This window comes from Mastacembelus armatus, chromosome 10, assembly GCF_900324485.2.
Source record: "Mastacembelus armatus chromosome 10, fMasArm1.2, whole genome shotgun sequence".
NCBI classification, from domain to species: Eukaryota; Metazoa; Chordata; class Actinopteri; order Synbranchiformes; family Mastacembelidae; genus Mastacembelus; species Mastacembelus armatus.
The window spans coordinates 19,592,178-19,619,401 of NC_046642.1; the positions used below are offsets into that span (position 1 = coordinate 19,592,178).

The 27,224-nt window shown below is 40.8% G+C and overlaps 3 protein-coding genes across 5 annotated transcripts in view; 1 reads left to right on the forward strand and 2 right to left on the reverse strand.

Moving 5' to 3' along the window:
• Nucleotides 1–1,123: 1,123 nt before the first annotated feature.
• Nucleotides 1,124–4,956, reverse strand: zgc:110843 (CDGSH iron-sulfur domain-containing protein 1). The gene is made up of 3 exons (XM_026331336.2): nucleotides 4,768–4,956; nucleotides 2,685–2,887; nucleotides 1,124–1,977 (listed from the first exon to the last, which is right to left on the reverse strand). The coding sequence occupies exons 1-3, from the start codon at nucleotides 4,829–4,831 to the stop codon at nucleotides 1,888–1,890; spliced, it is 357 nt and encodes a 118-aa protein (XP_026187121.1). The 5' UTR covers nucleotides 4,832–4,956; the 3' UTR covers nucleotides 1,124–1,887.
• Nucleotides 4,957–6,028: 1,072 nt separating this feature from the next.
• On the reverse strand, nucleotides 6,029–15,128 carry ube2d2 (ubiquitin-conjugating enzyme E2D 2 (UBC4/5 homolog, yeast)). Its single transcript, XM_026330202.1, has 7 exons — nucleotides 14,847–15,128; nucleotides 13,101–13,164; nucleotides 9,235–9,266; nucleotides 8,891–8,968; nucleotides 8,609–8,714; nucleotides 8,166–8,259; nucleotides 6,029–7,342 (listed from the first exon to the last, which is right to left on the reverse strand). Exons 1-7 carry the CDS (start codon nucleotides 14,868–14,870, stop codon nucleotides 7,297–7,299), a joined length of 444 nt encoding a protein of 147 aa, XP_026185987.1. The 5' UTR covers nucleotides 14,871–15,128; the 3' UTR covers nucleotides 6,029–7,296.
• A 3,303-nt stretch (nucleotides 15,129–18,431) lies between these two features.
• The window catches only part of LOC113144897 (serine/threonine-protein phosphatase 2B catalytic subunit alpha isoform-like), a 35,753-nt gene continuing 26,960 nt past the window's right edge, over nucleotides 18,432–27,224 (forward strand). For 2 of the 3 annotated variants that reach the window (XM_026331187.2, XM_026331189.2), the window contains exon 1: nucleotides 18,432–18,718. In XM_026331187.2, the coding sequence (XP_026186972.1) occupies nucleotides 18,676–18,718 (43 nt within the window). In that variant the 5' untranslated portion in view covers nucleotides 18,432–18,675. Of the gene's footprint in view, nucleotides 18,719–19,197; nucleotides 19,305–27,224 lie in introns of those variants that run through there. The other variant, XM_026331188.2, reaches the window with a different exon arrangement.

Below are 27,224 nucleotides of genomic sequence, written 5' to 3' on the forward strand. Positions count from 1 at the left end.
GAAAAGCATATGTCTTATTAGATCATTACTGTGTGTGTCTTTGATAAGGATAAATTGTGCCTAAGGCCTATGCCAAATAATAAGTCATGAATAATTCCTGTTTAGTCAACGAGGAGGGTTTTGTAAACTTGAACTAACTGTTGAAACACCGGGGTTATGTTGTGTAGGTGAAAGCCCAGTGATGTCTATGAACTCGAGGTGATGGGACGGGATTTGCAATAAAATCGAAACAAATGAATTTTCTGCTTGTTTATCAGAAGAAATAGGCTCATCGGCAGTTTCTGGGTAGGTTGGTGTGATTTATTTATTATTTTAACATTTTAAAAAAGTACAGTTAGAAATGATTACAACAGCAAAACACACACACTCTCACACACACACACACACACACACAAATAAATCCTTGTATTTTCTATAGCCGGGATCATTATTCCCATTTGAAACACCTTCCCATTATCATACTTGTAGCTGTTCATACATAAACTCATCTTGTGGGAATAGTGAGGAGGCCAAGCTTAACAGCAAAATAAAAAACAGACTATTGAACCGCCCCCTCCCTGAGAGACAGGGCCTCTAGCAGTCAGGGGAGTGTTCAGCCTACCGCCGCAGGCCGCTGCCCTGAAGCAGGTGACCGTATATACTGACGGTGGTTCCTCACACAGGGACGATCGAGTCCACTCCGCCTCTTATGAGAGTCCTGCGCTGCATCTGGCACGCGGCCAGATACCTCGTGCGTATGTATGTGGTGTGTGCGTGCGCGCGCGCGTCACTAAGGAAGCAGGGGCCCGCCGTGCACGCGCGCCCACTGTCTGGCCTGGACTCTTCGTGTAAACACAGCGTCGTCTAGTGGTCAGCGCGGATACCGACGCGTCTTAAAATGGCCACTGGTGCTGGTGGACGCTGCAGCACCTCTAACCGAGGCCTCTCACTGAACAGGCCTGGGTCCACTGCAGTCAGTGCACTGGCCTGTTCAGTCATCAGCCCAGTCCACTGTCTGTAAACACTGCGACAGCGCTCTGCCTCTGCTGAAAGTTTGTGCAGCTCACTTGACCCTGTGCCCCAAAACACAAACACATGTAGGGCCTGGAACAGCTGCAGCCAGGAAAGGACTCCAACAAACAAATCAGATCGCTCAATGAGTTTTATTCACAATATACAGAACAAAGGCTCATCAAGTCACACACACACACACACTGCAGCCAGCATAAATCTGATCAAAAAACACAGTACATTTTATCAGCAGTTTCCTCAGTGACTATACAGACAGTAGATAGTGTTTAACAGCTCTCGAGACTGGATATTATTTTATTTTAGACCATTTTTTAAAATTTATCTCTAACAAAGCAGCTCTTGCACAAAAATCATAACATGTAACACTCATATGTGTGTGTTCAGACTTAAATGTAAGGCCTACGTTGGACTGAAATGGAACATACTGGACTGACAGAGGCAAAAGTGCTGCCAGCTCATCTGCTTTCGGCCACCCAGAGGAGCCGAGAAGGAAGGGGACACGTGGCACCGGACCTGAAGGTACAACGTGTGCGCCGTGGAATATTTTTATTTATGTCAGGTCTACAGTGACTTCTGACCAACACCCAACTGTGAGCTCCTAAAACCTTCAGGTCTGAGTGTGTTGATTGTCAAAGTCCCTTCCTTATCTCTCCTCAAATGACCTTTGATTTTAAAGTAATTTCAGTTAATGTAGGGCCAGTGTGGGAATCAAAGGTTTTTTATTTTGGACAGTGAAGAACAGCCACTGTTTGCTTAAACTACAACAGCATACTGTAAACACCAGCGTGACACTGTTGATGACAAAAAACAACTGAACAAACTCAGGGAAGGTGTGTGGGGAAGTCAAGGGAAGGCAGGCTTCTCTGATTGGCTGCTTTAGGCATCCTTCTTCTTGATGATGAGTGGTCCGACATTGTCCCCAGTTTCCTCGTTGTGTTTGGTGTGGGCTCCGTCGCAGTAGGGGAACTGCAGGCAGAACACACCACATTAGAGGAAAACAAGTCAGTCTTATCAAAGTCAAAGTCATTTGTTTTCATGATGTGAACTGTTTGCTTTAATCTCCCTGAAGTTTTATCTTTATGATCGCTGTAAAATGAAATAAGGAAGTAGGTCTGCTCAACTCCCCTGATCCCCAGTGTAAATAATCAAAATATTCAACTCTGCAGGGTTAAACATGTGTGCTTCATTTTCATTGTTCTTTATTCTGCGTCCATGTGGCAAACTATGGGTCTCGTTAGTGCAAAATAGTTCTCGCCCTCTTGTGGACATCAAGGACCACTCTTTTTTTTTTTTTTCAGTATGAGGACCATCATTTTTTAATGTGACCTCTACACGCAATGATTGCTGGCCACTTGGTTAAATTCAGATTTTCAGACAAGTCAGAGGACCGTGTTGTCAAGTGTTCAATCTGCTCCTGCAGTGGTCCTTCAGCCTGCTCCTCAGACTTTGCTTTTGATATGGTTTATAGAGCTCTGTGGAGTGAAACCTTCAATTCACGTTGCATTTCTGACCACACTGCCACCAGGGATGTCAAAGCTGGAGTGGGATGTGACTAGAAGTGCAGCATGAGTGAAAAATAGTTTTTTTTTTAACTGCAGAAAGCTAATGGAAATGTTGGCTCCTATTGCACCTTTAGAAAGTCAGTGGTCCTGAACTAGCTGCTAAGGCCCAACCTTCTTTGACTTCCAGCAGCGGCAGTACACGGCTTTGCTGCCAATTTCCTCTATGTCGAAGCTGTGGACCACCTTGGGACTGTCTTTGTTGAAGGATGTGTTCACCTGGCCCTTCTTACAGCTCCGCCTACTGAGGTAGTGGCCGACCAAGAACCCTCCGACGGCTGCGACCAGTGCCACCGGCACCGCAACCATCAAGTGCTCTGGAAAGATACACAGATATATAACTCTACAAAACAGAACTCCTGTCTCATCCAAACGGAACGGTGGTAAAAAGGTTAAAGCTAATGTTTACTGTTTTACTGTGAAACAAAGAAACTCTCTCAGTACAAGGCAACAAACCCATCACTAGCTGTCCCTTTCAAAATCACCATAACTGAAATGTCGTCTTTCTGACACTGTCAACAACAATCAGATATTACTGTATACACAACCTGGACTGATCACATGCCTGTTGACTTCGATCGCATTAAATAGCACAGGTACACCTCATAAACAGACTAGTCCGAATGATTCATGGAATGGTTTAACCTACAATTCCTGGAAGTGTCAATTGATTCATGGTGAAACATTTTGCCCTAACTACTAGACATGACTAAGCTTCTCAATAACCTCACCTGGATGACTAAGAGTCTTTACAGACATAGTCCTGGAAGTGATAGTAACCAGTGTTGGGGGTAACACATAAAAGGTAATATGTTATAGTACTATATTACTTTTTTTTTTTTTGCTGCAACACAGTAATATAACACATTACAAATAGAATTTTGTAATAATATACACAACTTTGTGCGGGAGTAAATTCAACAAGAATTTACCAACACCGTGGGGTAATCCAACAGCAAAGAAAAAATTCAGTGGATAAAATAGTTTGTCTCTTCCCTGTTGATGTTTGACAGTTGACATGACTACAGAGATGGATTTTACATTTGAGAGATGAACATACTCCCATTGTTTTCAGGTAGAAGAAGAAGAACGTGATAGAAAGTGCAATCTATGTGCAAAACAGAAGGAACTCTACATTAAGAAATAGCACGTCTATGTATAAGAGATAAACTGCATTTTAGCATTTTAAAATGGTCACCCTTCTGTGATTGAAAATAATATTGAAAATAACTCAAAACACAAAAGTAGTGTAATGCATTACAAATTAGAGATAGTAATATTGTAATGTAACTATTCACAAGGACAGTAACTAGTAATATGTATTGTATTATATCTCTAAACTAACTTGCCCAACACTGATAGTGACCATGCTGTTTCAGTATGTGTTTCCTCAAGAAAAACAAAAGTCTATCTTCACACAGCTTTAAATAGCATCCTATGTTCCTCTAGCTGGATAATAACAGCATTTCTATCTGAAGTTATGCATTTTCCTATTTATGCGAGGCAATAGAGAGGATCATCCAGTTGCAGTGAACATCACATGATATAGTTAGAGTCATAAGACAGGAGCAACAAGTTCCCTGCATTCAGTCCGTTTCAGAGGGGGGCAACCTATATTCCTGGAGAACAGGAAGATACCATCTCAGATGAGGGTGTAGTGGGAGAAGACAAAGTGCATTGGTATCTTCCAGCCGCTGATTGGCTGAACACACCTGATCCAGATATTCACAGTTGGAAAACCGGCAGGACAGTGGCCCTTGGAGAACATGGTTTGGCCCTCTCTGGTCTAGATCATCAAGATTCCTAGAGCGACTGGACAGAAAGATACTCCTGCTCTAGATGGTGGGGTACCCTCCAAAGCTGTCTGTGACTTTCTAAAGTTGGAAACACAACCTGTGGCTGTGTGCAGCCAGTTAACTAGCTACTAGGCTGTTAGCACAGCTACGAAACGGTCGTTGACACTGCAGCAAATAAGTAAATATCTACAGAAATTAAATTATTGTTTTAAGCTGTAAATGCAGTGAACAGACAGCAGGAGTCCCTACACATCATAGACTGTATCCTAAAAACAGCACCTCATGATACATTAGCTGTTAAACGGCTTGGACAACGACAGGACATGTTCAATTTACGTTGAGTAGCAAAACGACATCGCGCATTAACGCTAGCATACTATCAGCTAGCTGGAATACTTTACCTTTGGACAACCTGCACCCCGAGCTGGCCACCGGCTGGGACATAGGAAAACCTGGGGTTGTCATGTTTTCTATACACGATGTGTTCTTTGTGATGAACGCTCTGTTGCAAGGTCAACCGGGGAGTCTTAACCGAACTCTGTCCGCCCCAGCAGCTCCGAGCTCGGCCTGCTGCGTCACTCCGCACCGGCCAATGGGCAGAGAGGAGGGAGAGAGAGCTTTGGCCAGACCAAGAGGCTTCTCCCCGCCTCTTCACTATACTTCCGGGTTGGTTTTTAGCGTTTAGCTAGAACGTGAACCATCTCGTGTTAAGGTGTAATCAGGCAAACGGCCTTTTGACTGTGGTGCCACCTGATCCGGGCACACTTACTGGCTTTTTCCAGAGCTTCCAAACGCATTTCATATTTGGGTGGAGTTTGCTTAATTGACAGCTAGTGTTAAGAGAAACTTAGAAACACACGCAACGTCTTTCCGAGTCTCATTAGAGATCGTGGTGATATGAATAACCGATTACTTAATTAACTACAAACTTCTTTATTTTGTTAACTATTTAAATTACATGTTGCAAGCTCGAGCACGACTGATGTGATGATCATCTCGATTACTGGGAACTTCGGCGAACCCTTTTCCCCTGTCAGTAATTTATCTGAACCGAGGAAAAGCATAATTATATTTAAAAAATAAACGCTTGTGGATTCAATCTAATAAAATTGGTCGGAGAAACAGGAACAAAACTCAGTAACACTCTATAACTTCTGAAACACGATTAGTCTTTGAATGGACTTTAAATGTACTCGTTAAGTTTACACAAAAGCACCACTAGAGGGAGACGAATTGAAAGGAAGATTTCAAAAAAGTTTTAAGTGTAATGACTGGAGGAGTTGGGCAAGGGTTTTAATAAGAATTATATTTAATTATTCTGTGAATGTATTCTTCAAGACCCATATAGAACGAGTTTAGTTTCCCACTCACCAGAGAAAGTACACACTTCTGCCATCTGCATTACCCTTGCATGTACAAGTATTCAATCTGAATTACTAAACACTACGTTTTAGTGAAGTTGTAAAGTTTCCCCACTGCCCCCAAGAATGTATTGGTAGCAGTGTAACTCTCAAATAAGTGCTACCATGTGGTAATAGCAGGTATTATTCATCCTGTCAGATGTCTATAGAATTGGGTCAGGAATGCGACCTCGCTTCAGTTCTCTTTCCTGCTTCTGTTTGTCCTTTAAAAGGCCTGAGAATGAGTCAACACAGGAGCCATGGGTTTTTATTACACAGTTTAATCAACACACAAAGCTCAACGAGCCTCTCAGGTAATTCAATATACAGAGGTTTTGTGCAAGAAGAGTGGGTTCTCCTCGCACCCAGAGCCCGAGCCAGTTCCACAAGCCATTTAAGATGTTAGCCTCTAATTTAACAATAGCAAAAAAACAAAAAAAAAACAAAACAAAAGTCAAATAAAAAAAAAAAAAACAAAAACAAAAAAAAAGCAACCTAAAGAGTTATGGGTGGGGAATTAAAAACAAAGATAGAGAAAAAAAAAATAAATTGCTTAAATACCTGGTCCAGAACCTCCACTTTTGTGAATAAAGAAAAGGTAAGGTGGTGGTAGTGGTGGGGGTGACACGGGGTTACCGTTGTGCGTGCAGGGGTGTCCATGTGTGTGTACAAAGGGGTCAAGTTGATAAGGTGGTTTTGGGAGGGGGGAGTGAGAAGCAGGAAGTATGGGGATAAATTCAAGTCTGTTCACAGAATCCAACAGAAGACCAGAAATATGCCATGTGCATTTTTTTCCATTTGACATAACCTGCTATGATTTCTTGAGTATTTATTGTATAAAATACAGAGTGCCCTTCAACTCGCATGTGAAAACTGCTTTCTTGAATTGTCACCTCTAAAGATGGGAATTATACAACAAAACAAGAAAGGGTGCAGAGTGTAAAAATCCCTCCATCTCATTGTCTCCCTCCCCCATAAAAAAACAACAGGAAATAAAGAGAGAGAAAAAAAAAAAAGGTCCCCTCAAAGTTTTATAGATGCTCAAAGGAATGCTTTTAGTGATTAACATCTGGGGAAGGTGGATGAGGATGCAGGCAAGTGTACAGAAAGGGAAGATTTGGGGTAGGGGAGCACAGCAGCCCAACCTGCGGGGTGACAAAACATAATGGAATACAGGAGATGGGAAGTGGGGGACAGAGGTCAAATGAGTATTACCATTGCAAGTTGACAATATGTACACTGGAGGGTGGGCAGGTGAGCTGAGAGGCATGAGGGGAGAGGAAAGGGGGAGACAGTCAGAGAGAGAAAGGAAGAAGAGAGACAAAGTAGGGAGTCAGGGCAGAGGGAGTTTTACAGGTACTCTGGTGAAGGGGAGGCGTGGCTCAAAGAAAGCACTCCAATGGAAACCAACAAGATCTTGTTTTAAACGTTTCATTTGTTTGTATGGTTTTTTTTGTTTGTTTTCTCTTTACGTCTGAACTCCCCTAACCTTATGTCATAGAGGTGGTTGGCCATGTTTTTACCCCAACACTACATTGCATACTTTTGTGTCCATTCCCGAGCTATTTTGTTGTACCTGTGAACAAGCAGAGAGACACAAAGGAGGTTTTTAAGTTTCATTTTGCAAAGAGCAGCATATTAACATATAGCAACACATTTCTATGCGGATGTCGTATGTTCTGCTGCAACCTGACAGCAGAAGCGGAGAGGTTGCTCCCATTTTGGACTGAAATTTCAGCAGGTTAGTATATTTCCACTGCAGAAACTGCCAGGAATCACTGCTGCTGGCCAATCAGTCACAGGAGCAGCCATGCTGTCTCAGCACAGATGTGGCAAAACCAAAGTCAAACTGATTATAAAGCCTGTTGTTGTGCAATACCAGAAATAAGCAAAACATCTAATAATGCATCACGAGCAGAAAAGACATACCACATGTTTTTTGATAATTCATTTCTCTAAGGTTACGTTATTTCCTTTGAGCATTATAGAACACAGAAAAATCCTCCGACTGGTCAGTGTGGGCTGGCAACTTGTCACTAAAGTAGACAGAGTGGAAACTGTGAATACTGAAACGCAAGGAAAACACCAGCTGACTGCTACAATCAGAAACTTTCTTATTTTAATAGCACAATGCTGATTCACGCAAATATTGATTTTACCATGTTACATGCTAAATATTGCAAAATTTTAAAAAAAGTATTTACACATTTTCAATTGTAAAAATTGCAACGCTAAGCTCATTATTAGAATTTTTTCTGAAAGATGTAAAATGTGTTTGTAGTATGAGATCTCTGAAGTTGCTCTGTGTCCGTTCAGGGGAACAGGTAGGGGAAGGTCACCAAAATTATACAGATCAGATATACAGATTTCAAAATTTTAGGGCAGAGCAAATGACTTACTTTTCCCTGTCCGTCTTGTAGATGCGGGCGATCTCGGGTACTAAGGGGTCATCCGGGTTTGGGTCACACAGCAGAGAGCAGATGGACAGGAGGACTGGAACATACAAGAGTTAATTAGCCATTATTCACATACAAAAACACACATTTTCAGAATTTCTGAATTCAGAATTGTTTCCTTGAGATGGCCCTGAGATACAAGTCATGAAGAGTTTTTGTCATTATTGATAATACACAAGTGGGACTTTAAAAACAAACAAAGTTTCATGTACAGCTGACATTTACAGATCATACCGCAGTTTAATATAAGAACCACAAACGTAATTTGTCAGGAACATTTTCATTTAAAAAGGAAACCAATATTTGCAACACATTGCTTATAAAGGCGGTGGCATCTAACTATATGTTGTGCACATCAGTGTAAAGGCCATTTAGAAGCAGCTTACCTTTGGAGATGGTGAGAGCCGGAGACCACTGTGATCGCAGGATGTCAAGACAAATGCTGCCGTTGCTGTTGATATTTGGGTGGTAGATTCTTGTGGTAAATGCAACCTGAAAACAGAAGGAGAGAAAAGAAGCGTAGGGGGAGGGGTGACACAGGGGGTAGATGAGAGGAATAACAGGAAATGGAATGATGTGAAGTCGTGGCATGTTTTAACAGGCAAGAAGCTGTCTACATGCCTAATTTACATCAGGGCTCCTTCATTCTTATTTGTTTGTTTACTTGCCTTTGGTGGTTTGAAGGGGTAATCTGTGGGGAAGTGTATGGTCAAGAAGAAAACCCCGCTCTGGTAAGGACTGTCATTCTAATGCAGGGATACAGAAACCCATTCAACTTACTAACCAATGAGTTACATTTATGACAAAAACAGAAAAACTGAACCACTGGCCTAGTAAAGGTTGAACTGTCAACAAAATCAATTAAGTACTAAATTTGGTTAATAAAAGATTCGGATGTCACAATTCAAAATTGAGCATTCAGTTAAGATTAAAAATAAGGGGAAAACATTGACATTTGTGTGTTAATTGCTGAATAAATGAAAGTACCATGAGTGAGTGACTGAATACTTACAGGTCCCATTATTGTGGCTTGCCAGTGAAACACTGAAACATAAACCAGAGAAATTGGTTATGAAACTCTTTAGACCACAAAGTGTTCTTGAGAAGTGTTAGAATAAATAATGCCATATGGAGTCAGCATGTTTATTTGTACAGTTGAGTAACAAGGTCTTCCATAAAGTGCAACTCAGGGCAAGTGTTCTCAGAATCACTTCTTAGTAAATTGTAAAGGGTTATTTTAGCAGTGGTATGCTCACATTTATGCTTACAATAAAAATCAATCAGTAGAATTTGGATTTGGCAACACGTGGACCTGTCCAAATTCAAGCATCCTGCGAGGTCTAACAAATGTCACATTAAAAGTCAGCAGCAGTAAATATAAAAAAAAAAAATTTGAAGAAAAAAAAAGTGGATAGTGGAGTGGTTTGTTTGAAGTTGGATGGCAGGAAGTGACATGTACAGCGCTACAACTGGTTTTTCTCATGGTGCTGTTTCAATGTCAGAAATGTGCCTCTCACAGGAAAATGCAAAAGCCTGCATAGAATTTGACTGCAGCACTATTTAAATTCATATCAAATAATAAAGAGTAAAGCTGGTCATTCAGAATTGGTTACCGTTTTATACAAGTTTCAAATTGTCCGATTTCTGAGAATTCATCGATGCCTGAACACTAGAACAACAATCTGTACATGCACGCTTAACTGCACCATCTGGCTTACATGCAAGACATTTAAAGGTCTTCAGATATACCTGCACATTTCACCAAACTGATTCCAAGCCAGAACACTAATAGCAATAACAATGAAAATAGAGAAAAGCTGCATTTGGGGCAACTTACAAAGAAATGTGGCATCTTCTCATGGTAATGCCAGCACCTGAGACATCACACTCAGGTAAAATCTACTGTTCAAATGAAAACGCAAACTAGCAGGAGTCTTTCCTAGAACTGTCATAACTAAATGAAAAATTATTTTCCTGCAACAGAAATATTCACATATTTCATCTATTATAAATCTACCTAAATCAATTTACAAGTAGTTAGAGAGACTTGCTGTTGACTGTAAATTTGACAAATGTTACAACTGTCATGTATAGGTTTTCTAGTGCGTGCATGAAAGTTTTTGTTTTTGTCAGTGAGACTTTGCTTAAAATCATTAAGCAATAAAACAGTCTACTTTTGACTCGTAGAAGAAATTAAAACAGAAAGAAAAAATGAATTACATGGAACCCTCCACCCCATCAAAAACATAGACCAAATAACTATATACCAAGTTTTGGGGAGAAAAAAAAAAAGTTTTTATGATTTAAGTATTTTTACTCAAAGTGCACAGTACGAGCTGATCTGTCCTGGTGATCTATGAATGTGTACAGGCTCCGACCTGCGTATATCACAATGCTCAACATAACATAATGCTGTAGCTGTTGGTTCCTTGTGGAAACCAGGTTTTGCAGTAATAATAAGCATCAGCTCACATCTTTAATGGCAGCTGCAGCATTACTGTTGTCAAACACTGCAGACTACCAGTATGTATTAGAATTTGTAAGTCACTAAACATAGGGTTTCTGGCAACACTAAGACTTCTTGTGTCATGCAGTGAAATGATTATCAACGTCAGCATGTTAGCTACCTGCTACCTCTAGTTGGTTGATATCATTGGAACAATGTATTGCTAACAATACTATAAAGGGCTCCTTCAGTGGTTAGTTCTACTTAGATCACCTAATCACTCACACTAGCCAATACAAATCCATTTCCGATATGAATTATGATGATGTGGTTTACAGTAGACATTTTTTAATCTACTAGAAAAAAAAAATGGGTAAGATAAACCTTTGAACGGCCAATAAACGGTAAATCAACTATAGCACAGCTCTCATTTAGCAATAGTGTGTACAAGTCAGCTGATTTTTCTTTTTTCATGTGTAAGGTAGATTCACAATCTCCCAAATGTACAATTTGCACCATTGTTACCACAGCTAAGGAAGTATACATCAACAATGCGAAACTGAATATCATCAAAATTAAACTTCCATGCTAAGGTGATACTGAAAACAAATAACTGACCATTAAATATTAATAAAGGAAAAAAATAACAATGTACAAACAAATACATCTGTGTTTCAAAAAGCAAAACAAACAAACAAACAAAAAAAAAAAAACACCAGCGAAAAGTAATGCACCTGTCTGTACAAACATCGGCTCTTTGATGGTTGTTGCTCGCTGTGGATCACCAGAGCAGAAGCCAACACACCACTAAAGTAGACTAAACTGTGCATCTATGGAAATTAAAAAACAAATATCCCACTCACAAATCAACATAACTACAAATACTGATGTTACTATGCAAGTTGAGAATTTCGGGGGTTTAAAAAGAAAAGGATTTTAATCCATTTAATAAAATTCACATTTCTTTCAGCATGTTTATTCTTTGGCCAAAGAACTTTTAAATTCCTTTTACACATAGACAGTTATCTGTTATTTTCGCAGTGGTATTTGTCCAACAAAGAAGAAGGTAAAGGCTAATGGGGAAGGATATTAAAATATAAAATCACATTTTATCAATTAAACAGAAAGCCAGAATTTGAGCCCAAGACATTTCTGACACAGCCCCAACAAAAATGACCATAATCTGAACAGCAAGACACTAAGGTGTCTGTGATATTGTGTCCAACCTGGTCCACACAAATACATTATCTTCTAACACTATTGAAAAACACTCGCAAAATCCACTGTTGCTTGATCAAACAATGATCAAATAATGAAAGAATAATGCAAGCCTCCACAACACACGTGTCAACAAAAACGTTGACAAATGCCTGCGATGTCAAAGGGACAGCTTTAAACAGCTAGTGTCAGACATTATCAAAGACAGACTACAGATTTCACAGGCTGCTTAAAGCCAGAAGGTATACTGTTAAAACTCAGACTGTAAAAAATATATGGTGTAGCTGCATTTAAGCAGATTTTTTTTTTTTTTAAATTGATCACCAGAAAAAACACACGGAAATATAGAAAATCTGTCATTTTCTGTCAGCTTCATCTGTTTGATTGGCGTTAAAATGACGAGACAATACATTTAAGAAAAATGTATTTCTATACTATAACAATTGACAGCAATGTCTTTTTTTTTTTTTTTTTAAAAACCAACATTCCATTTATTTGTTTCCAAGAAAATATCAAGTATTACATTTATTGAAGGCTATGGTTAAAATTGACAGCATTGACATCTGTATTTTGGTTTGATCTCTATTTGAATTAACAAAATCTGAAATGAGTAATGAAATGACAGATTTATTCCCACATTATAAGAGAATAAAGTTCTAGCCAACTGAGAATTCATAATGTTCTTGCCCTCAAAGGAAAACTGAGATGCAGCAACAGTGTTATATGGAATATTATGACTTCATAATGACCAGTATTTACAGAAGAATTTGGTGGATCTGCTTAAAAATAAATAAATAAAACAGAAGACTTGCTTAATTTAGTCAAATGTAATCAAAAGTCAGCACCTTCAAGAAGACCTAGGTTTGAAAAGAGTTTATATTTATCTGTGGTGGGTTGTGACTATCACAATTATGTGAACATTTCTCTATATTTAAATTTATCAAAACAGTTTTAAAATTTAATCTGAGTGATAAGGCCTGCAGACAGTCCATAACTATCTTATAAGTTAAGGACAAAACCTACACAGTCTAATAATTTACAGTACATTTCTGTGATGTCATTTGACAGTATTTTTACCAATAAATCATTATTCTTGTGCACTGGGCTGTTCATTAAGAAACGCATAAGTAAAACCAGTAATTTGCTTTGGGGCTGATCAATTACCAGATACACACAGGTACTAGGACATGGTGTTGGTTTTGAGGTTTACTTACTGTCATCTCCTACTGGTCCTGCAGAACACTGGGCTGGTGGGTCCCGTGCCAAGTCGTTCAACTCCTGAGACAAACAAAATCAGTTGATCAGGTCCTGTAGCAAGGTGCAGTATTTCAAATATTTCAGCAACCAATAACCTCAATAAAAATGGAAAACCAAATAGTGTCTTAAACATGAACAATGTAATAGCACGCAAAAGAAATGGATCTTTAAGCTGATGACTTTTAACATGCCCAGTAGAGTCTTAACTGCATCACTGTTTGTAAACAACTCCAAGATGTCACTTCAAGAAAGTCTCGCTGCAACTGAAAATACATTGCCTACTGATACAACACTACTTCAGCAGCTTCAGCACATAACATTTCTCCAGATAGGCCTCCAACAGGTAGCGCATGTGACAGCCAAAATGAGATGACGACGATGTGACAGCAGAGGTTTTACTCGGAGTAAAACGCTGTGCCGAGCTGTGTGTGGTGTGGTATAGTTGTCTGCAGCCCAGTCCACTACTGTAGTGCAAATGTTAGCTTAGCGTCAATGCTAGCGGCTCAGGCTCGACAACAGTGCAGGACGCTATGTGAGAGGAACATACTGGCTGCTGGGATATATTCTGACATGGACTACCATTAGCTGAATCACTACCTACAACAAAATAAAATGCATTAAGCGAAGTCAATGAAACACACGGTAACTTCTGATAGTGAACTGCTACTCGCCTGCTGTCAGTACCATGACATCAATGGCGAACAACGCGTGGGGCCTGTTTTTACCACAGGGGCACGCCGCTAACATTACAGGTCCTATTTGTTGCTTGTGTGTCGAGTACAAAAAAATGGTAATGTCTGACACACCTGTTCCCACATTACTACATAAATGCCGAAAGGCTGTGCAATACGAAAAACCACACAGCGTTAATACAAGAAATAACAGAACAGATATAGCTACGTTGCTTAGGTTAGAGATGTATGCATCATTATCTCTGGGCTGTTACCATTCTACTAAAACACACACAGCTAACTATATATTCTAATATTCCTTAAGTTAACTACAAAGAAGAGAAAGAAATAACAAAATGGAAGTGCTAGCGTCCCCTTAAATCAAGCTACCATTAAAGCTAGCCGGACAACTCAACGCTAGCTGTCAAATCAAGGAGCTAGTTAACCAAGCTAAAATTATGTTAGCTACGTGGATATTGTATAAAGGGAGATATACGAGAAGAAAAAAAACCGAAAGAATTGGAACTATCGTTACTTCACTGTGAAGATGTAGCTCAGCGTTTATGTACTTCGCTGGCTCGACCAGAAAACCCTTTAGCCAAACCGAGTTAGCCAACCACCGGGACAGATAACGTTAGCCACAAACAGCTAACACACCACTGAAGTCATTAACAAATAACAGTCGTATCTTGCTAAAACATCTAATTAGGTCCAACGTTAAACACATCGAGGGTAAATCTGTGACATAACCCACAAACAGCTAGCCTAACGGCTGCTGGTAAGTCAGCGGCGGAGTTGGCCCAGTGGCAGCAACGCTGTGAACAGAAAAGCGGCGCATTGCTGCTCTCACTGTCGTCACTCGCTATTCAGAGACCGTTAGCTGGCAGCCGAAACTTAGCCGGCGTTATTTCATCAGATTTCTACATTATTCTCCGGTTAATAAACCCACCAGACGAGCATCAGATGGGCAATCTTTGAACCAAATCCCCAATGAAACTGCGATACCCCGGGCCTCGTCGTTCACTTCCTTACCTTGTGAATTCTTTTCAGAGCCATTGTTGTGCTAGCGCTTCTGTCAGGGAAAACGTGCGATTAAAATGGCGATGGATATTACTGTCCGTTGATAAGACTACAACTTTGTTATCGCAGAGCACCACAATTATACGCTCACTTTACTGATCGTTACCAGAAGAACCCAGCAAGAGAATTTCGAGGCGAAACTGAAAGACAGAAAGGGTAGAACCGCGATCCTTCCTCCTACTGCAGCGGCTACCAAATCACTGCGGCCTGTGTTCTGCCAGCAGCGACGACGACACTTCCGAGCGCGACTCTTCAAAATAAAGGCTACAACACCGAGTACAAGAATTACACAACACTGCACAGTCTTATTTGGCTCCGCGTTCTTCTTCTACACTATACGTTTAAAGAAGAAGAAGAAGAAGAAAATTGATCTCTTTGTTTGTAGTTTAAAATGCAACTCATATTTGCACATCTGTCCTACCTCATAAGGTAATCTGTCCAACCCCAGTGTCACACCACTGTCAAAGCTATATACTAGCTATAACTCTATACTATACTTATTATAGTTAAATCCTTGCACTCATATTGCACTAGTTCACACATTGTATATGTTGTATATCAGAATATGTCTTTTCTAGCCTTTCTATTTTTTTTTCTATTTTTCTTTCCTTTTTTAATCTGATGCCTTCAGTTTTTAAGAAATACGTTTAACTTTAATATAATGATTTGGTTTAAAAAGTCTGAGAAATAGTATTTAAAAAATGCTCAAAACAAAATTTTGCGAACGTAAGACTGATGGATTTGTCTAATCAAAAGTAAAGCAGCAAATCATTATATCTGAGACGTTGGATCAGAGAGTATTTGGCACTTCTTGAAAAATGAATAAAAAATAGACTCATGAGATATTTAAATAGATACTAAATCATTTTCTTTTCACTCACAAATTGTCTCGTTGTATCGATATATATATTTACTTCTCTTCCTGAGACAGGTAAATTACGCGTAATTAATTTAGTGTGCAGGGCGACTAAATTTAAAATATCTTTATTGCCTTTTGAACCCATGTTAAAACTTAAACCTCACTATTTTATTCTGGACCCGGAAGTGTCATTGTCGGACCGCAACTCTCACTGCGCTACCGCTAGAAAACCCTCCACCAACGCGCGCACGTTCCGGGCTCCCAGTGAGCGCTGATGACGTAGTACTGCAACTGGTACCATTGTGGCTCCAAACATGCGACCGCACCGCTGCTCTCACAAAGCCCGAGCGGAGCCAAAATGTCTGCGCAGCGCGGACTTTGCAGGAGGTGAACTCCCGTGTACCTGTGCAAAAAATGGTTTATTGCCACAAGTTACAGTGTCGTTGACACATTAACAGACAGCGGAATGGTTTGGATTACAAATGCCCCAACCCGGTGGCTCGGTAGCTATATTTATCGATATAACTGTCGAGGTTTGTCACACACAAATTACACTCAGGGTTTGCTCAGCGCGGAGTGATATAATTACAACGACGAATCGCGAGATCGTGCGCGCAGAGCTCAATTGCTCATTGTATTTGTAATTTTAGTGCATCATTTGCACATTTTCCTGGATATTACTTGATGTATTTTTTTTTTTGCATTAGAGGAAAATATTGTACATTTACTCAGCTACATTTATTTTATAAATAGTTTCTCTGGTCCTTTCGCGTCTCGTTTGGTTACTTTTTGGATTTACATTTATATCACAAAATACAGTATGATCATAAATTTTATGGTTGTTAGTAGGAGCTACCCAGCATTATGCAAAGTAACTCAAAATCTAACTATATGTTAGTTGACATTATAGCACCATTAAGAATTATAATCAGATATCACATATAGTCTAGACTATTAATGTGAGATGTGCCACTCAGTACATTTGGTACTTCAAGTACCAAATGATAATAATGCTAATACATTTGTACTTTAACTTAAATAAAATTTTGAATGCATTTTGAATTACAGATTACACCAATACTAATTATCAATATGTATGGTAATTCATAACATCAGGGATCTTTTCCATCACAAAATAAGTTCACACCTGTCAAATAAACCTGATCGCCGCCTTGCAAATACACATTCATGTTAATAATGTGGCCAGGATACAGCTGCATTACATCATCAGTGTATTTAAGAAGAAAGTCAAGTTTACAACAAACACACAATAATAATATAGTTCCTATATATTTAAGCAAATAATTAAGTTCCTTTTAGTTAGAAACAAAGTAAACAATCCTTCCTGAATGTTAATATTTTTGCATACAAGTGCCATATATTCATAACATCTATAGAACAAGTCAGTGTCAGGTGGATGAAAAATCTGAAAGACCAAAGTGTGATTTACTTATGTAGAGTCGTCATTTTTAAGGCACATGAATACGTTCATGGTTCACTATGACCCCTCAACAGCTTACAAAATCAGATTATAACAAAATTATTAAAACCTATTGGCCAAATCATCCTCTTAGAGGACTTTGGCATTTAAGTTTAATACCAACACAGCATGCAAAATTTTACATGCTAAAATTAGAGATTGTAGCATTTAAACACTCGAATTCACTAATTTGAATTCTTATGGCATTTCGTTTGTAGAATAATTGCACAGTACTAGGGGAAATCAGTAGATATTTTTTCAGACTGTCTTTTGATACAACTTCAATGCACATGTCATCAGCACAGTTTATGGACAGGATAATTTCCCAAAAATGGACAAAGGCCCAATTTGTGTTTTAGACTGGTGTCTGCTGAGCCCAGTCTGGCGGTGGAAAAATGAGCCTGACAATGTAAACCAGCTTTTACACAGAGCTCATTAAAACCATGTCCTCATCTTTTGCCACCTTCTGGCCAATGTGTACATTTCCCCTATTGTACTTTATTCATCCTCATTCATATTGTTTTCTAATGTAGCCTACTGTAAGACTTAGTTATTTAACACTTTGTGTGTTTTGTTGGAAACAACATCTATTTGTGCTTATGTTTAGATATATATTAATAACAATATGGAGAAAACTATTTTTTGGCTATTCGGTTGTCCAGTCCACCCAACAAGCCTTCGACCATCTTCTGTTGTACATCGCCTTTAGTCTTTGCTTTATTACAATTTTTATCTTAAAAAACACAATCCTATGGGCCCACGTGATCTTCTGTCAAATAGCCTACTGTACAATCACATGTGCACGCAGCCAAGCACAGACACACACTCCATGGAGTTGTTAAGAGGGAAAGCCCTGTAATCAATGCCTCCACAGGATGGCAGTATGAGTCTGAGTGTGTGTATGTGCGTGGATCTGTGTGTGTGCGTTCCCGCGTCTGCGTGAATCTGCGTGGGAGTTCCTTCTTTCGCCATTCCGGGGTGTTGCCAGCTGCGCGGCACCGCTTACAGAGGCGTCCTGGAAAGGTAGAGCCTGAGCGCCTCTTCTCTCTCCAAGACGTCTCTTCACCCCCTAAGCTCCAGAGTCTACCCCCACCTCCCCTGCGCCACCACCACCACCACCGCTACACCAGCGCCCCCCACTCCCCCTACCCCTCCCCTCAAAAAACAAATTCGGGATCCAAGCATGCCACAACAGCAGCAAGGTATCCGCCTATCCTCCCCCAAAGTCACCGCAGGCGCAGCAGCAGGCTTCCCCCGTCCGAGAGAGCACGGAGACTCCACCGAGTGATGCCACTTCTGCAGCAAGACAAGCACCCAGCAACCTCGCATATTCTCGACGCCCACCGGAGGACCCGACACCACAATCTCGGCCCTTGACAGAAGAGAGAGCCCCCCCCCCCCCCCCCCCCCCCCCTCGGCTCCGTTCCCGTCCCGACTCCAGGATGTCCGACTGCAACGCAAGTCCCGCCGACCGGGTGATCAAATGTAGGCATGCCAAATCCTGCACGGCCAGTGAGCGCTACCTCTGTGCCAGTAATTCCGCTGTAACTCATCGTTGTTTCTGTTTGCATCCTTGTCATTGAATTAGTGTCTTTTTTTTTTGTTTTTTGTTTTGAGTCCATCCCTCTTTTTATTAAGACTGCCTTATAATAAAAGAAACCTATTAGGCTTGCGAGTAACCATGCATGTGGCTCTGAAGCTTTGAGTGGAGGGAGGTGGTGGTGGAGGGAAAAGGGTGGGGGTATCCAGCACGATACGCCATAATCGGGGTCTTCCCTCGTTATTCTATTAGAATTCACCCCCTCACCGAGGCATTACCCCATTTTCTAACGGAGGGATGTCTCCTTCTCCATGTATAGCCAAAGCTATTGTGCGACACCCTGTGCTGCATGAGCTACATTTACGCGCTCCACTCCTAGCGGTGGTTTCGTGTTACTGAATAATACCCAGAGACACCACCGAGAGAGTGATAGAGAGAGGAAAAAGCAGGGAGGGAGAGAGTGGAGATCAGCATCTTGTTCCAATGAAACACCAAGCAGTATGACGATGACAGCGAAAGGCAGACATAAAGGTAAATAAATGTTACGCGTATAACCTGCGATCTTTGGTGTTGTGGTTTTGCTGTTGATGTGCACGGTATCACGGGGTGATGTTGAATGTAAGCAATGATGTAAAGGGGGAGGGGGATAGGATGCTATGGGGGACTTATCACTCAGAGACTCTCAAGGATTTTTGAGCTTTCCGTCTTCACATTGATCTTCTGTATCTCTTAGCTGCGCCTCATAGTGGCACCTCAGTGGTGGATGTGTCGACTACTTCTATAGGGTGGCCTACATTAGCGATCCACTTTTATTTGTAGCCAAATCTGAGACAAAAACAGGTAATCGATTGTTTTAAGCGGTAGGTAGGCTGCCAACTTTGCCAGGCCGAGTGCGCACCATTATGCCCGTGAGTTTGGTTTTAATGAAATCGGTCTGATGTTTCCAGATGTGACGTCTAAAAACACCACACGCGTATGGTGCATGATGGCTCTACGAGTCGTCTTAAGTCGACGTTTTCTCAGTAAGGCCCGAGCGTCAGCAGGTGATCGTGGTCCACCCGCGCGTGTACCTCTTCCCCCGTTAAGGTCTCCGTGGTGTCCCCTGTGTGTTAAACGAGACAAAATGGAGTTTAGGGATGCCGGGCTGCGTATCCGAGTACATTGCCCCTGACGATGATGAGGCATACCGCCCTAATAGTGTTACTGCATCACTGGATATTTAATGTTTGTTTCCGCTTCACGCGTGGGAGGCTATAAGGAGGCAAGGAGGGGCTCCGTTCTGGTTGTGATCCGCGGAGCTTGCACAGATTGTCGTGCTTATAGGGTCACAACCCAAGACTGGCATGGCAGCCGCGCTTCGACGCACGCAGCCCATCACATGCGCCGATGCCTGCCTGGTCGGCTCTCCCACACTGACCCTCCTTAATACACTCACAAGGTCTCTCTGCCGGAAGGAGGGTAGCTGACAGCTGTCACCCCTATGTGCCACTCAGGCATGCCCCGGTTTTGTGCGTCGTGCTAGGAAGGGGATGACGTGCGTTGTTTTTGCACGTAGGATTTAAGGATTGTATGTGCATACCCCTACACTGTGTGTATGTGTGCAACTACATAGTTGCAGTTGGGCAGGTGGCGCTAGGAAATCTGGATCTCCTGAAAAAAACTGACCCCCAACCAAAGTAACACTGAAACCCTCCCTCTATCACCTTTACCTACTCCCAAATTAGTAGGCTAGTTCCCCTTTGTGTGTGTGTATTTTTACACTTTCATTTATGTTTGCATGTGTGTTGCAATGCAGCTGGGCCATGGGAGCTCAGCTGCCTCAGCACTGGAACAAACTAAGAAGCCTACATCCTCATGTATCATCACACACACTGCAGCACAACAACATAGCAATTCATCAGTCAGGTGAGAAATATTTAGTTGTCTATGGGCCTGAAAAAGGAAGGGGCCATCAGTCAAAGAGACGTCACTCCTGGCGGATGCACTGTGCCTGGTACTTCCCCACGTTATGGATTTTAGTGATGCTTAAAGGGAAGAAATGGAGCCAAAGGACGAAGCATACAGAGAGGAACGGACAGAGAGGCAGAGAGTGTGGGGGCGAGGTGAGGCAGAGAGTGAAGGCGAGAATGTGACAAGGCCATGGAGGAGGTGAAATAGCTGGAGTGAAGAGAGAGAGAGATACACAGAGGGGGGAGAAAAATAGAGAAAAAGAAAGACAAGGGAAGTAATGTTTCACACTGTTGAGTGGCAGGACAGCAGCATCTCACATGGACTTCTCACATCCTTTTTGATTCACTTATCATGCAAACCCGACAGTGTGTGTGTGAAAAACAAGCAGGGTTCAGAGCCAAAATGTAAGATTGTGACTCTTACCTAAAAGTTTTGTTTAGCTACACAAAGTTTTCTTCAACAAACATTGCATTTTGAATTGTATATAGAAAATCAGAGTAGATAAGAACAGAGCATACACTATTACAAGATTGAGCAGAAAAGCGGTCTAGGTTCTAGCACTTCTACCTCATCCCTGACTCATAACTCTATCTGCAACTGTAACTGTGTTAGGACCACATGGAGACATGTGGAGGAGGCACAGAGGAGAGATATCAAGCTGTCTGTTTCCTTGTACCAGTATTCACCTATGACAAAGGGCAAACCAGTGCCTATGAGTCAACAGCAAGGAAACTTGGTATAGCAGATGTAGCAGGTACTAGGTACAGAGGCATGTGGTGCTACTGGACTAATATTTGATTTTTCAGATGCAGCCTCTGTTTTTAATATACTTCCCAAATGTTGGGGTTCCAGATATTATGACATGTTATAGTAGGATAAGCATCCGAGTAATTAGTAATAGTAATGATGGCTGTATTCCGTATCAGTTGCTTTATCAGGTGATATTGTGCATGGTGGGTCACTGGCATGGTTTGGAGTCATTATTAAAGGTCCCATGTCTAGCATTTAGTGCAATCTATTAGCAGAAGTTGAATATAGTGTTCATAAATATGTTTTCATTAGTGTGTGATCACCAGAAAATACCAATCTTTGCATTTTCCTAATCTTAGAATGAGCCTTTTAAATCTACATAGGGAGCGGGTCTCATTTCATGGAGGCAGCCATGTTGTGCTTCATTATTTCTGCAGTAGCCCGGAATGGAATAACCAAACACTGGCTCTAGACAATTAATCATTTTTGGTTTTTAAAGTTATGGCTAAGTGATTTTAAAATGCATGCATTTCCTTCCATGACATTTGTAAAACTATTATTATCACATAGGGCTTGTGAATAACAAAGCCATATCACATAAAGTACCAAGTATTTTGTGGTGACATCTTAATACATTTAAGGACTAGTTTGTTTGTCTCCATTTCATAATACTGTAAAAAAAAAAAAAATCTCAGCTTGTGACAGGCGTCTGTTGCAACAACCCATTAGACACTGAAAAAACACATGAAGAACAAAATATTAAGCATGGGCAAAATATTTAAATGATCTTTCAGTGTATTATAGTCCAATAGGCCGTACTCAAGATCAAACACAGGTGTGACTAATAACACTGGTTGCTCCATGTATATGTTCCAGTGTCAGGGTCCAGGTAATGTGCATGCTGGCTCACTGTTATCATGGCCTCCTGGCTCACCTAAGCAGAATAGGGACATCATTATTATAATTAGCTACACCCGTGGTGTTGCTGCTATGCCATGCCAGGCTGTATGGTGTTAGAAAGGCAAAGTGATAACAGAGATGAATCAACACCTCTCTGACACCATATCAATAAAAACAAAACATTATGAGCTTCATAAAGCTAGAAGTTATCATATCTGATTTCACAGGCATACCTAATAAAACTAGGAGCTGCAAATGAGTGTTTGACACCCATATTAGCAATTGTTCTTGACTGTTCAGCAACACACATACAATAGGCTTAATTGCAGGTCATTACCATTTTTAAGGTATTTCATAAACGGAGCTGGTTAATCACTTTACAAAAAAAATTCACTGTTAGTGCTATAGCCTTTACAGATTTTTCTGTTTAAAACAAGGTACACCGGAATTCTTGCCATTGGTTGCTACATAAGTGGGCTATTTGTGCTGATTTTGTTTGTCTTCACTCCTAAATAATCCAGAAAAATTGAAAACCCAACAAACTGTTCAGCCTCAGCAGCCACATTTTGGATACCGTCATATGATTACATAGCAGACTGTACAGTATGTATCCTGGAATAATGTAGGATTTTGCTTTCTTATATTATGTTGGGTACCAATGCTAAATTGTTTGATAACACTGGTAAGAACGCGCAAAACAGTTTGATATTTTCAATTCTGTCCTCATAGGCTATTATGAAAACCCTGTCTCCTTTTCCTCTCACACAGAAAGTAATCCTGTTTGAGAAATATAATTTGAAAGTGCATAGGTGATTAATATCTTCTGCTCTAATATCTAATGTGTGTGACTTTTGGCTTTTTAATTGACTGGAGCCATATCCAATATGCACACTTGCACGTAAGCATTCATGTTAGCACAGATATACACATGCGCACACTCACACATGCACATCACCTGTGGCACTGCTCATGGCACATTTGGCATATCTCCTTTTAGTGTAACATACTGTCCCATTCCCTCGTGGTTCCCTCAGAGTCCAGTGTGAGCTCCATGTGTGTGTGTGTGTGTACAGTACGTGTGAGCCAGGGGTCCCACCTTGACAAGTCTCTGAGTACCCTGTGGGGAGGGTGGCAGGGCAATGGCCTATTTATAGGGAAGGTATTCCAGGGAGAGAGAGAGAGAGAGAGAGAGAGAGAGAGAGAGAGAGAGAGAAAGGGATTGTCTAATGAGGACAGGCTGTTAGGGGATGGGCCGTTGTTTCTGTTCAAGTGTGTGTTTGTGTGTGCACATATGGCCCTTGATGTGTGTGTCATGTGCATTAACTGAATGACTTCAAATGCAGCTTTAGTCTACCACCTTCAAATACCCAAGAATCTATGTTAACAGATCTGGGTCATAAACACAGATACACACGTAAACACACAATAGGCATGTGAGCAGTCACACCTCTCATACACTCTAGTTTTTGCTCTCATTGCTCTCATTCTTTCAACCCTCATTTGTTCCCTCCATCATTTATTGATGCTGAGACAGGCAGGGGGTGGAACTGATCACAGGAGATGCGTATGTAATCACGTTAGATGAGGTCTTTGAGACATCACATCAGATCACATCTAACATACGAACACACACATACAGGCATGCCATCAGTTCTGGTCAGTGTTACTGGATGAGCACCAGACAGATAAGGTCTTGTCAGGCACAGCATTGCACTGTAGTCATTTTACCCATAGCCTGCATGTGGCACATATAGCCTGTTTTTATTTTATGTTCTTCTGTAACACATTTAGTCCTATTTTGCAACATTTGCAAAATAGACACAAATAAAGGCAGATGGATCACTGGTGACTTATACTGTCATTTCTGCAATTCGTCTGCTCCCACTTGCTGCCACTTCCTCCATCCTGCAGCAGTCCCTATGATTGTGAATGAAGCCCCTATGTTATTAGAACTGATGAAATATTCCCATAATTAACTTTAGCCATTAGAGAGGATGCACACAATAACAAGATGATTCTGATCAGATTCTGCTCCAGTTAGACTATTAGGGCAGCCCAAACAAATTTAGGAGATTTGGTTGAAAGCTATGTCATAGATTTTCTCTCAGGCTCCCTTTTTGGTGCTGTGTGATGTGGAGATTTTTGGCTGCGCTGGCAGCTTTTATGCTTAATAAATTCCATGCCAGGGAGTTCGGACAGAAGACAAAAACAGAACAAAGTACATTAGGAAGAAGCTCAAAATGATTTCACCTCTTTGCTCAACCTACAGGACTTGGTCCATCTCACCTCACACGCATCACATTCATCATGTGAGTGGCTGGCTCGGTGCAAAGGACAGTTCTGGATGAATAACTTTTTTTTTTTTCACTCCACTTGGGTCCACTTCAGAAAGTGGAGTTCACTGTGTTTGTCATCAGTACTCAGAGAGAGGACTTAAACAGAGTAAAGTTCCCTCCCAGGGTTGAAATACTTGGCACCAACACAGCAGAGAAATCCAATTCGCCATCACCTTACTTTAGGTGGCATTTACAGTCAGAGCTGTGTATGTCAGGCTAAAATCTTTCATCCTTCTACTATAGATATGTAGATCTCAATGGGACACTCCTAATTCATATTTCATATTCATATTTAGCAATATTTTGGTCTGTCATAACTCAGTCTGACATTTATTTGGTAAAAGTCTGCTTGTGTGTTAGTGCTAGCTAGAGTGTATAATCCATACTGTTCTTTGGATCAGTTGTCAGTTCAGGCTTGGTGGCTCAGGTATTTGTGTACTTTGTATCCATGCTTGCATTACATGTATTTCTTGTGTACCAAATAAATACCCAGACTTGTTATAGAACTCTGGTCTAACAACACTGTAAGGAAGCTGGTTCCAGCAGACCACTTGAAACTGCTTAGTTTATTGATTCGCCAGTGGGTGCAATTTGTTCTATACAAGCTTAAGGGCAAAGTTTGTTCTTGTCACCATCTCCAGATGAAACATAATGATCCCTTGTAAGGAACCCAAACAAAATGTTTTCTACAGACTTTGAAACGTAATAATGATCTTCAAAGTCCTTCATGGGATGATAAATCCATCATCTCTTGTCTTTGTTGTCCTGCAGACACAGAGACTACTGCTTAGATTGGTTAGACATTTCCCCTAAGACAGAAATGGTCCAAGACTTTGATTTATTTTGAAAAGCCAATGACAAGCCTTTCAGCTTGTCTGTTTAGTGCCAGTTAAAAGACTGTGGTATGCTTACATGCTAAAATGAAAAGTTGAACATGGTGCACATTGCACTTGCAGCGCAGCCGCACAGAGCTGCTAGCATGGCTGTAGACTCTTAAATAAATATTTTCCTTTGTCCAATCTCTTTTCATATGATGAGAGGTTGTGCTGCTGAATACATGTAATATAGTGTAGATTATAAATGTGTATTAAATGTAAGTACACCTCTGTTGCACTACTACTGCTACTTCTTTTGCTTCAGGCCTACAAATTGTGATGCATAATGCATAAAGTCTTTTATTGTTACCTGACAAAATAGCTTTCAGGAAGAAAAAGCTGTATGGACATGTTCGACAAATTTCTATCTGAACTGTAATAAATTCGGACAGTTTCTTTATCATTTGCAGCTTTAAGTCTTTCCATGTATGCTTGAGCTTCCCAAGTTTGTGTGCTCATCAAACGGTCAGTCATCATGTGCAAAAGACCTTCTTGGTTTGACTGTGTTGGCACTGAACTATATTCCCTAACTGCCAAGTATAGTTTTCCCAAGTATAGTTCCTTTCCCTGAGCTCTCTCTCTGCTGCTCTCCACTCTCTCAAACCTGCCCTACTTTCACACTGCTCTCACAATTTACGAGTTTTACACTCTTTCACCCTTTCACTTCTCTCCTTCTCCCTCTCTCTTTTACACACACACACACACACACACACACTAGAAGGCTCAGTTTTACCTCAAACTAGAAGTATACATACAAACACAGAGTTCATGTGTTTTGTGCAAGATTAAAATGAATAATGTAGCTGTTTTCTACTATGCATGCAGGTTTCGATGACATGTACCAGCATAATCACAGTTTGTACCACAGCACAGTACAGTGTGGTGCAGCACAAGAGAACAGGTCAGTACATTGCAGTACAATGAAGAAGGAGCTTGTAATCAGATACTGACTAGGCTTGTTGTTGCCTTACACAAATATAAAGTCACACAAATACCATCATGCATGAGTAATTCTTTTTATAGTGCTCCGGGGTGCACAAACCCTTTAAAATATTAATCAGTCCTAACCTGAAAGGGAAAAACTGGTTTTATCATGTAGAACCACTGTTTTCATTTGACAGGAAACAGACCCATCTGTTTGGCAGCTCATGGTGTCCTTTGATGTCTCTGGATGCTTTTGTGCGTTATTTTCAGTCTTAAGGTGTGCTAAAGTGTCTCAGGGTATGATTGAAGCAGGATAATGAAGCACTAATGTGGCATTAGATACTTTAGGGTATTCAAAAGTATCATAAAGTGGTTCTGCGTGTACCCTGGGAGCCTCCTGACTGAGCTGTTCTGGGATGTTCTGTGGTGTCAGGACACTAAAATGGACTTCTTTACTGCAATCCAGGAAAAAACATTTAGTATTACTGGCTAAGTGTTGCAGATCTTTCAGTGCTGATTACATATAACAGTTTCATATGGTCAGCTACTTTAACTGTAAAAAAAAAAAAAAAAACCTGAGTGTCACATTAAAATGTAATGCTGAACATCAGAATGAAGGCTTGTTGAAGAGTGGCCTTTTACAGTGACAGGATGAAAGAGAAACAGCAATATGGAAAAAGGAGTAAAACACAAAAAAACGAAGAGGAGAGGGTAGA